Below are 11,206 nucleotides of genomic sequence, written 5' to 3' on the forward strand. Positions count from 1 at the left end.
TCTGAGCTGTGGACGATTGTGTGTTCCTGAGCTTTTCTCTGGATTTGATTGAGTTCTGTCCGACTGCAATCACCGCTGCACTCAGTGCTTCTCCACTCCACACAAACCTGAGCTTTCTTTCCTGTGTCTCTCGTCTCCGCTGGACAAAACCGGCTGGAGTGGGTTTTCTGAAAGAAGAGGCTGAAGCGAAAACATCTTAATGAGGAGCTTGAGCCGCTAGAGCCCAAATAGGCCAAAAAGAACAGAATCCCGAGACAGAAAGACACTGTATGTCCAAGCGTTTATAGACATCCCTTACACACACATTTTATATGATTTGGAGGTTTTACATCAGCCACAGGAGCTCTTCAGCATTTGTGTCTTTAAAAGTGATGTAACTCTCCTCTCCTCCACAGTGGAACAATGAAACATCTGTGACCTGCTTTCAGCACCTGTTCCTTTAAATGATAATGAGCCGCTCGCTGTTCACCCCGACCCCGAGCGCACAGCAGTGAGGAGCGAGGAGCAGAAGCTCTGGTTTTTAGCCGTTTTCACTCTGTTCTCTTTCTTCTCCGTTTTTACTCAGTGCTCTTATTTCTCCGCGCTCGTTGTGTCTGTTTTGCTGAGTTTAACCTCGTCTTTGCGCTCTCACATAAACGCGGGTCCAGCGCTGTGATTGGACGGACTCAGACGAGGGGGCGGGGTGAAACATAGGAACATTAATGTTTTGTTGTTTAAATAAAAAAAAAGCTTCAGGAGAATTAAAGGAGAATATATCCTGCATTTACTGAAGTTTATAAATTCACAGCTTTTTCCAGAAACAGGGTTTTCAACAAAACTGCATAAATTACACATATACATTCAATAATTAATTGTCTGTTACACTTATGAAGTTCAGGGCGGCGGTGGGTCTGGAGCCTACCCAGAATCACTAGGTGCCAGGTGGGTACACGCCCATCAGAATTTGAAATCATAAGCTTTGGTTTTTAAGGAGTAAGGCAAACTCCTGCTGGTGTTGTCATTGTGCGGTGTGTAACAGTTTGTCATTCAGGAAGCAAATACCAGCAGCTGATTCTGTGCAACTTTGCAAAATGAGGGTCGCTGTGTTTTCAGCTCAATCAATGGCAGACAAATCATTACCGCCCCAACTTTCCCTAAAGTCACATCCCGCCACTGGGTTGACCGGGCTGTATCCCAGCATTTTGTAAACGTGTCACTACCTCACACCAGTGGCTGCGAAATAATTTGAAAAATCACTGTTCCTATTTCCAAAAGTTGCACATGTCAAGCCAGGAAGGAATTAGGGACGCGGGACCTGCAGGAAGCCATTTCGTGCTGAACTAAATAAATCTGCAGCACAATGAACTGACAGCATAAACAAGCAGCTATTAGCCTGTACAGCAGAACACCTGCTTAGAGAGAAAAATCCAGCCAGGGGCCACTAGCCTGGGCAGCTCCTAATGATCCTGAGCCTCCCACAAACAATAAAACTCTTCTCCTGAATCTGCACTAGTCCTGGCCCCTGTGGATCTCGCTAATGTGATGGGGTTAGCCTGTGCTACATTTAGCAGGGAATTAACTTTCTGCAGACTAATCTAATCTCTTTATACACCAGCTATGATGAAAGGGAGCTGTGTGTGTGTTTGTTTGTCAGTGTGTGTGTGTGTGTGTATGTTTTACCTTCGCAGGCAGTTAGCCTGGCTGGCAGTCCACAATGTTTCATTGAAATCCCGGGTCTGAGAGCAGCAGAGGCTTTAAAAGCTCTCACTGATTACTCCCATCAAAAGAACTATTTGTTGCGGCTCCTGCAGCAACTGCCAAAGCAGATGGGTTATAATTCAGCCCTGCTTTAAAACGCCTAAATCCTCTAATGATTCCCCAACACGCTAACGAAAAAACAAAACACGCCAAAACACTGTCCCATGAGTCTGAGCGCTCTGTCGCAGAAACATGGCGGCGTGGAGGCAGGTAGGACAGGGTTTATTTTCACACTCTCCAACATGAAGTCTTCACGCTGATAAAAAATAATCCAGTTTCTCTCTAAACGCACCAGACCTGCTTGCAATAACTGTCTAAGTGAGCAGCCGTCACTTCACAGTGAACAGACGAGCCAAATCTCAGCCTAGCGCACTTCAAATGCTCCCGACTCAGCACAAAGTAACTCCCACTGTGTGCTGTTGACTAGCCAGGGCTTCAAGACCATAAAATACACTGAGTTGTCAGTTCATGTCCACCTACACTCTACCTACACTCACTGGCACTTTTTGAGAAACAGAGATGGGGACTCAAGTCAGGCCTCATGTCGACTGACTCATGGACTCCAGCTTTAGCTTTGGCTGCAGAAACTACAAACTACCAGAGGTTTGAGTGTTTTTGTCTCATTTTTCTTTAAACACAGCCTCTGCCACATGTAGTGCTTCAGTGCAGTGCTTTTCTGTAAGGAATGATGTGTTAATGCCAGCCATCTCATAGACACAAGAGTCAGGCTCACACCTCAGAGACACCAGACTGACCCTGACTCTCAAAAACACCATATTTCCACTCCAGAGACTCTAGGCTCAGATTCACACCTCATACGCTTTTTCCCTTAGGTCCCTACTCTACTCGTCTTTTCCACTCCTCCAGCAGGTGAATCAGGTCCTGGTTCTGGAAGCGGGTTCTTGTTTAGTGGCTGTTCTCTCGTGGTTCAGAGCGAGTCGAGTAGGGACTAAACCGTGGCGTGTAAACCTTGCAGAGCGCTGATTGTCCAGAGAGAGTCATCACTCTACGCCACGCGACGCAGACGACCAGCACCAACTCTCCATCTGTAAAATCTCCAGCTGCAGCAGAGATCACGTTTGTTTTTATCCGACTCACGACGGCAGCTCGTAAAGTTACACCGTGGTCTTTTGAAGAGGTTCAAACGCTCCTTGGATCGGTGGCCGATGAAAGAATTCAGCGAGAAACTCAAGACTGACAGAGATTTGCATAAAGCAGGTAGGTACAGTCTGTGATTACTAATCACTGATCAGAAACATTTGTAAAATACCCTCAACACAGCAGTGACTCTGACCTCAGCCCCATGTACAGGGAGACTCCAGGGATTTTAGCATCTGTCTTTTTGACCTTGAACTGCGCTCTGAGTCTGAATGACCAATCTGCTTCATACTGTCCCTATAACAATGACCTGCATCATCACAGTTCTGCAGATCCCCACAGTAAAACACTTACAACATCTCTTTAAGAACCAAATGCCCATAAAAGATGCTAATAACCATTTTTTCTTTTTAATTGTAAAGAGCATTGATTTATGTGAGGCTCTGTGGAGCACTTAAAGACCACCTGCTTGAGGAAAGTTAGAGCCCACTGTCTTTATTTCTTCTCTGATGCAGCTTTTAAAAATGGAGCTACTCATGGGTCCCATTGTGTAGGGATTTTAACAAAGAGCAGCTGATATATAATGGAAAATATTTGTTTATTTCTATGATCAAGGTGGCATTAACTTTTTGGGTTCAATGAATGCATCAAAATATATGTTTATGGATGTAGTTATGAATATTTTTGTGATAACACAGCACAGAAACATGGTTCAGCTATTTCTGAAATACAAATGGCCTACCATGTCCTCTCCTACTCATCATCAGACCATACGCCACTCACATCCCGAGTCATGCGGCTGTGAAGAGGGGCTGAGACAAACGAGACACACTCTGTGTTTTCATAGAGAGATGAAGAGTTTGTAAAAGTGGATGTCAGCCTTTCAGCTTTAGGGCAAATGATCTCTGTCCACAGCGCTCTTGTGGAGATCAGGTGCCATTGCAGTAGGGTTTAAGAAGATCTGCAGCATCCAGAACAATCACTCAGATGTGGAGTCTGAGGACCTTACCCCTATGGGTCTGAGGGGTTTAACCCTCTGGGTAAACAGAGTGGTATAAACAGAGGATTAGAACCATCTGACCACATTCACCAGGGTTAAATCAACACTATTTGTTTTTGAAAGTAAAAATGAGTGTAAAAATCTAACACTTGTGTTGATTTAACACTGGTGAGTCGGCTGTGTAGAGTCTTCAGACCTTACAGGGGTCCAGCCTTCAGACACAGATAGTGCTTTTCCACCAACAAGGAACCGGAACAGTTCCAGTTGAGAAAAGTGTGTTCCCAGCTGGAACCAAAGAAGAGTTGGCTTTTCAGCGTGAACCATGACCTGGTCCATGGGCGTTTGGAGGGTCAGTAACTCAAGAAAGAGCTCAGAGCCTCACACACAGCGTTATCCCCCAGTGGAGCTGGACAGGGTCATTTACACCATTTCATATCAATAAATAATAGGAAATGAAACAGGAACATGCTCTGTTTGTGTGTGTTTCTGGGGCTGTGTTTGGAGCTACACCATGCGTGTAGCCATAGCCTGGTTACATTTCATTTGGTGGAAAAGCGCTCAGTGGAGTAAGGCCCCTGACCCAGAGGGGTTAAGGCCCCTGACCCAGAGGGTTAAAGTCCCCAGACCCAGACTGGTAATCATACTCTAAACAGTTTATTATGTCTAAAACCTTCCAGAACCACCTCATGCTGAGACCACCTAAAGCATGAGAAAGAGGGTCTTCTTGGGCAAGAAATGGCATCCCTCCCAAAGCTTCCACACAAAGGCGTGTCCTACCTTCGTTCAAACCCATGTGAATGCTCCAGTAGCTCTGCAGACACTGCAGCTCCTTCTTCATGCCTCGTTTACAGCGGCAGTCATACAGAGGACTGTCCTGAAGGACCTCCAGCGCGCTCTGACACTCTCGGTTGGCCAGCATGGTGGTCCTGTCGCGGCCCACTAGACACTGCCGAATGATCCTGAAGCGAGAGCTGCACTGAGGGCTCTGGCTGCACATCTCGCTCGCCCTGAGACAGTCCATCGGTGCTCGCCAGCCGCCGGCATCCAGCCCAGAGCTGACCACCGAGCACTCCACATCATCTGCAGGAGACATGAAGACAGAGTTAGAGGAGGGGGGTTTGGGACTAAAACAGGAGAGCAGCTCAAAATAAAAGGTCATTTAAATTATTTAAAGAGAAATCATAAATCAAAGTTCATATCTCTGGGATGACCCCGGGCAAGTTCCTATGACAACCCTGGGCTGTTACGTCCACTCGTAAAAGACCAGGCTCCTGTCTCTTTGAATTTGGAGAGGCCTACACTGCATCTCCAAACCTCACTAGACACCTTTCACACTGAGTAAACTCGGCTGCTTTAAGGGCCACTCAGTGTGGACACAGTGTGTTTAACCTCTGCAGAAAATCAGGACCTGAAATGAAACACTCTGGAGAAGCTGCACATGAGCGTAAGTTCAATATGACCAATGCCAAGCATCAGCTACAGCAGAGGTCTTCAAATCCAGACCATGAATCCAGATTCCCGGCCGTCCAGCTGGTGAGACACTACACCTGGTCAGTCAGGGGCAGCTATAGTGGAATACCAGCTGGAATACCAGTTTCAAAATCCCGACCTGGAACTTACAGCCAAGGCCTGGATTTGAAGACCACTGAGGTGGAGGGTTATAAACATTAAAGCAGGGGTAATTAATTAAAATTCATTAAGGTAAAGTTAGAGAAGATTTTCTTAAGCCAAGGTCCGGAAGGTAATGTATAACTTTCATAGGATCAGTGCCATGTCCTGTACATTAGAATAGCCTCATCGTTATAGCATCATTTTATGTCGTTAACGACTGAATGTCAAATCAAATTACACTTTCAATATATTTCAACAAGAATTATTAATAATCATAAATAACAAATACAAAGTCTCTAATGTCTTTTGTAGTTGCAGTTGACTTTACTGCTTTTCCACAACCTGCGATCTGATTGGTTCTTATTGTTAGAGGGCGGGACTTTATTCATTAACCGCAGTCTAATTGGCTCTTATTGCTGGAGGGCAGGACTTTATCCGTAAACAGAATCCATTTTTAATGTTATGAGAATTTCCCTTATTTTTAAAGTTTCTGGTTGTAACTCACACCACACTGTCGTCCCAAAAATGTTCCAGACAAGCTTTTATCTCATCCCTTGGGCTGTTTTTACTGGCTTCCATGAGTTGGAGTGGTGTTTTTGATCCGGCACCTATCATCAACACCAGCACCTGATTCAAACTGGACCAAACGACTGTAGCTTTCCATCCAAAATATTCTGCACAATAAAGAAATATCGGTGGAAAAGAAATGCGAAACGAGTCGTTTTTCCATCCACTGCATTTTCGCAAATAAACTCCAGATGGTGTGGGCTTCATGATCAGGAGCGAGGCAGAGATCTGAGTGGGGTTTTGCTTTGATAACAACACATCTTACAGCTGTTTATATCAAAAACCCACTTTATATCAAAAATGCTTGGTTTAATGTTAATGTGTGGGGCGTCTGGGTGGTGTCTGCGTGTGGAGCTTGTTCTTAACGTCTTTAGAGGACAGTAAATTAACTCTGTGTTGTCTTTGACTTTTGCTCAGTGCTGTGTGTGTACAGTAATCAGCACACACTCTAAAATCAGACCCTGAGGGGGCGCTGGTGTGAGAACAGAGGGGCTCTAAAGCGTGGAGTGGAGAGATGAGAAACTGGGAGGAGTCAGTCCGGGGCTCTGGGGGGCGCTGTGCTGTGTGTGCAGTAGGTCTGAATCAGCTGAAACCTCATCGTTTATTCAGAAAAACACATTCCCATCGTTCTTTGGCACATTTGCACTTTAGTGATAGTCAAACATTTTCACCTCGTCACAATGTGAAACTCTTTGGTCAAAATTGGGTGTTTGTGTGAATTTTGGGCCTTTTCTGTTCAGTTTTGAAAACACGCCAGTGTTAGAAATGATGATGATGACAAATAATGAGGTGGAAATGGACTGCTCCAAGAAATGGTCCTGACTGGATGTTTTCCTGGAACCAAAGCCCCGTCCAAACGTTCACAGATGTATTTGTCTACATTGTTTTAAATCTTTATCCACACCAACAGCGTTTGTGAAAATTTCCACATCCACAAATAAACACAAAACAACTCAAAAGAGAAGTGATTCAGAACAACGACTTTCTCAGAACTGTTCCAGCAGCTGCTAGTCCGACCGGACCTGCTCCAACATCGCTGTTCACGTTTAACTTCAGACAGAATGCTTCAAAATCACTGACCGCAGTAGGGTCCAGTGCCGATGCACAGTGCACGATTAAAGCTACATTCAGCTGCAAATGTGATCAAGCCACTAATCACTGAGAGAGCAGAACTAACTGTATTTCAGGCTCATTCTGAACACACCCTGCGCAGCTCACAGTGGCCTCTCAGCCATAAACACAACACCATGAAAACAGAGTTCTCAAGAATCTACGCCGTGGAGAGCGTTTTCAGAGACCTTAAAGGATTCTGTGTGGACGGGAGGACCACACACAGACAAAACCTCTGTCTTTAGAGTATACATGTGTATGGGCTTAAATGGTTCTGCTGTAGAACATTTCTGCTACATCTCATCATTGTCCAATGAAAATCCATGTATCTCCGTGTGTGGATGTTTAATTACTACATCATTTAAACACAGCAGCTGTCCTTCACACTGTGTGTAAATCTCATGATGAATGACCAATAGAAACGCTCCAAAATTACTCTGAATTTATCCTTTTTACACTGACTCCCGGGTTTTTCCTTCTCCTGTTAAGTCACTGTTTTTGGCAAAAACACTATTTTTAAAATGATAATTTCCCAGTTTTGTTCAATTTTAAATAAACATAGAAATATAAACTTATTCTATTCATTTTCTTCTTCAGAGAAACAAGACCAATCCACCAATTCTTTTTGAACTGTTGCTAATGCAACTCCTTTAAACACGTCAACAACCACAACACATCGTAGGAGAAGGCACACCCTCTAGATCTGGCACATCAGCCAACAGACACTCCCGCTAGGGCTATGAGTGGAGAGATGAAGGGAGAGGGAGGGCCATTCCACCCCGAGAGAGCGAGGCCAGCTGTGCTTTCTACACTCTCAGAACAAAGGTACAGTACAGGTGCATTGTTGTCCTTAAAGCTACAGACAGTGTAGTGTGTCTTTAAAGGTACAGCAGTGGTGTTAGAGTCCAGTTGTGTTCCCTAAAGGTTCATTACGTTCTCTTCTCCAGAAGGAGAGGGGGGTCTCTGTAATCTTTCATTATACAACTGTGGAGAATAAAAGAGCACAATAAAAGTCCTGGAGATGAAACGGGGCGAATGACATCAACACGACTTTAACATCCACAGTTAATATAGAGTAAGGTACTGTTCTGTTTCTAATTAAAGGTACAGTATATGAACCCTTGAGGGTACTGGCCTCGAAGCCTCAGAAGGCTGAGGCATCATTGGGGATCAAACCAGTGACCTCCTGATGACAAGGTCAACATTAAGATCACTGCAGCTCTTGAAATCCCTTGCTGTGAGGATTTGATGGCTTATTTCTGTTTCACTAATCCCACTCAAACTCATCCCAAAGATACTAGACAGACCACAGGTCCACAGTGCTGGCCTTACACCCCTCTAGCCCACAATTAGCATGGGGCATTGGACATGGTGACTTTAGGCTCCTGGGCAGCTACTCCAGAAGGTCCCTTACCATTGGTTAATGCTTCACTACAGAGCCTCAAAGCAGACGCCTGGTGTGTGTTGGAGAGATGTAGACGTCAGGTTCAATTCGCCACCACTGGAAAGGTTCAGATAGTTTGAGACATGAGTGGAACACTATGACTCGGATTGTCACTGTCTTGACAACAGCGTCCTCTATCAGTGAGGCAGGGAAATGCAGCTGCTCCGGCACAACTCTGTCCCAGACCAGCAGGAGTGGCAGGTGTCGGTGGGTTTTTGTTTTTCCTTCTGGAGACCCTGAGCGCAAGTGTAGGGGTGGAGGGGGCGGTGCTGATTGATGTGGCTCGCGCTCGGCTCACGCGTGAAGTGGAAGGAGCTTGAGGGCAGAAAGTGGAGCCCAGCTCTCGCTTTATTAACGTTCGTGTTCACATGGGGGGTGATGTTTGTAAATGGGAGCGGTGTTGTGTTCGAGCATCACACGCAAGGTTGGGCACGAGGAGAGTAAGACTGGGGCGGTCTCAGTGTGAAGACCTGAGTATGGCACAGGTGCCTCTCTCTGCGTGTGCTGAATGCAGAAGACAATATCCGGGGTTTAAACCGTATTTCTGAGCCAGTCTGACTCTGTTTGACTCGATCTGATTTGATCTGATTCAGTTTGACTTGCTTTGACATGGTCTGCTTTGGTTTGACTCAGTTTGACTCTGTGTGATTCAGTTTGGGTTAATTCAGTCTGATTTGGTTTGACTCAATTTGATTTGATCTGAATCTGATTTTTTTTTTGTCTGATTTGATTTGACTTGGTCTGATTCAGTTTGACTCAATCTAAGTCCGTCTGATTATGTTTGACTCTGTCAAATCTGTCAAATCCGGTTTGAATCAGCTGTCTGATTTCATTTTGAATTGATCTAATTAGGTTTGACTCATTCTGATTCAGTTTGACTCAATCTGATTCTGTCTGACTCTGTCCAATCCAGTCTGCATCGGTTTGACTATGTCTAATTTGATTTTGAATTGATCTGATTTGGTTTAGCTTGGTCTGATGTGGTGTCATACTGTTTGACTCAGTCTGATTCAGTTTGATTCTGTCTGATTTGGTTTGACATGGTCTGATTCGGTTCTAATTCAGTTTCACAGCAAGTACTCACCCAGTAAGAGGAGCGCCACCAGAAGATGGAGTAAAAACATGGTAGAATCCCTGCGTGAACAGTTGTGAAGGCGCTGTGAGTAAATCTCCACCTTGGTTCTCAGGCTCAGTTTCAGATCTCCAGATCATCCATTTCCACGTTCACGCACAAAACAATCCACCTTAAACCTCCACCTTAAATCACCAGGGTGTATATCTCAGAAAGAAGAGAGCGCTGTCCTCCTGCTCTCCACTCCTCCGTCCATGTGCAATCCCCAACTCCAGACCAGGACTCAACTTCTCGTCTTAAAGCAGCCTCAGAGACACCGTCCCCCCATTTCCAGCGGGCAGTGGACTTCTGACGCAGAGAGCGCACTCCTCCACCCTTCACTCCTCCATCCTCACTCTCTCTATGGCTTCACTTCTCCATCCTCACCCTCTCCATCCTCCTCAGCCTCTCCAGCGCAGGAACACAGGAGCGTCGGGGGAAGGACAGCAGCAGAGAAACAACCGGATCAGCGCTGCTCTCCCCTGCTCTGGAGCCTCTTCATCTCCTCTTCCACTATGAGGCTCTCTCTCACTCACTCACTCTCAGCCTCTCTCTCTCTCTCTCTCTCTCTCTCTCTCTCTCTCTCTCTCTCCTCATACGTTCTCCTTCATCTCTCTGTCCGCTCTGCGCTGAGCTGCCGAGGAAGCGAGCGGCTGCAATAATTCCCAGGGAAAAAAAAAAATAGAAGCTCTCCGCTTCCCTCCTCCTTTTCCTTTTCTCCTTTTTTTCTCTTTTTCTCTCCTCCTCCTCTTTCCTACTTCTTTTATCCTCCTCTGTTTTCTTTTCCTCTTCTCCTCCTCTTTCTTCCTCTACTCCTTTCCCTTTTCTTCTCTCCTCTCCTCTTCTTCTCTTCTCTTCTCTTCTCTCCTCCCCTCTTCTCTTCTCTTCTCTTCTCTCTGCTTCTGCTTCACACTTTCACCAGATCACTCACACACTCATGGACAGTTTCACACAGTCGCTCCAACTACCAGTGTGTGTTTGGACTGTGGGAAGAAAGAGGGGCCCCTGGAGGAAACCCACACAGACACAGGGAGAACACACCACACTCCTCACAGACAGTCACCCGGAGGAAACCCACGAAGACACAGAGAGAACACACTACACTCCTCACAGACAGTCACCCGGAGGAAACCCACACAGACACAGAGAGAACACACCACACTCCTCACAGACAGTCACCCGGAGGAAACCCATGCAGACACAGGGAGAACACACCACACTCCTCACAGACAGTCACCCGGAGGAAACCCACGCAGACACAGGGAGAACACACCACACTCCTCACAGACAGTCACCCGGAGGAAACCCATGCAGACACAGGGAGAACACACCACACTCCTCACAGACAGTCACCCGGAGGAAACCCACGCAGACACAGGGAGAACACACCACACTCCTCACAGACAGTCACCCGGAGGAAACCCACGCAGACACAGGGAGAACACACCACACTCCTCACAGACAGTCACCCGGAGGAAACCCATGCAGACACAGGGAGAACACACCACACTCCTCACAGACAGTCACC

At 46.1% G+C, this 11,206-nt stretch overlaps 1 protein-coding gene across 2 annotated transcripts in view; it reads right to left on the minus strand.

Annotated features, from left to right (window-relative positions):
* The window catches only part of gfra2b (GDNF family receptor alpha 2b), a 74,863-nt gene extending 64,582 nt beyond the window's left edge, over positions 1-10,281 (minus strand). For both annotated transcript variants that reach the window (XM_066650975.1, XM_066650974.1), the window contains exons 1-2: positions 9,652-10,281; positions 4,613-4,915 (exon numbers count right to left, since the gene is read on the minus strand). In XM_066650975.1, coding sequence (XP_066507072.1) covers positions 4,613-4,915; positions 9,652-9,691 — 343 coding nt within the window. In that variant the 5' untranslated portion in view covers positions 9,692-10,281. The remainder of the gene's footprint in view (positions 1-4,612; positions 4,916-9,651) is intronic.
* Between the last annotated feature and the right edge of the window lie 925 nt (positions 10,282-11,206).

Source organism: Hoplias malabaricus, chromosome 18 (assembly GCF_029633855.1).
Source record: "Hoplias malabaricus isolate fHopMal1 chromosome 18, fHopMal1.hap1, whole genome shotgun sequence".
Lineage (NCBI taxonomy): Eukaryota > Metazoa > Chordata > Actinopteri > Characiformes > Erythrinidae > Hoplias > Hoplias malabaricus.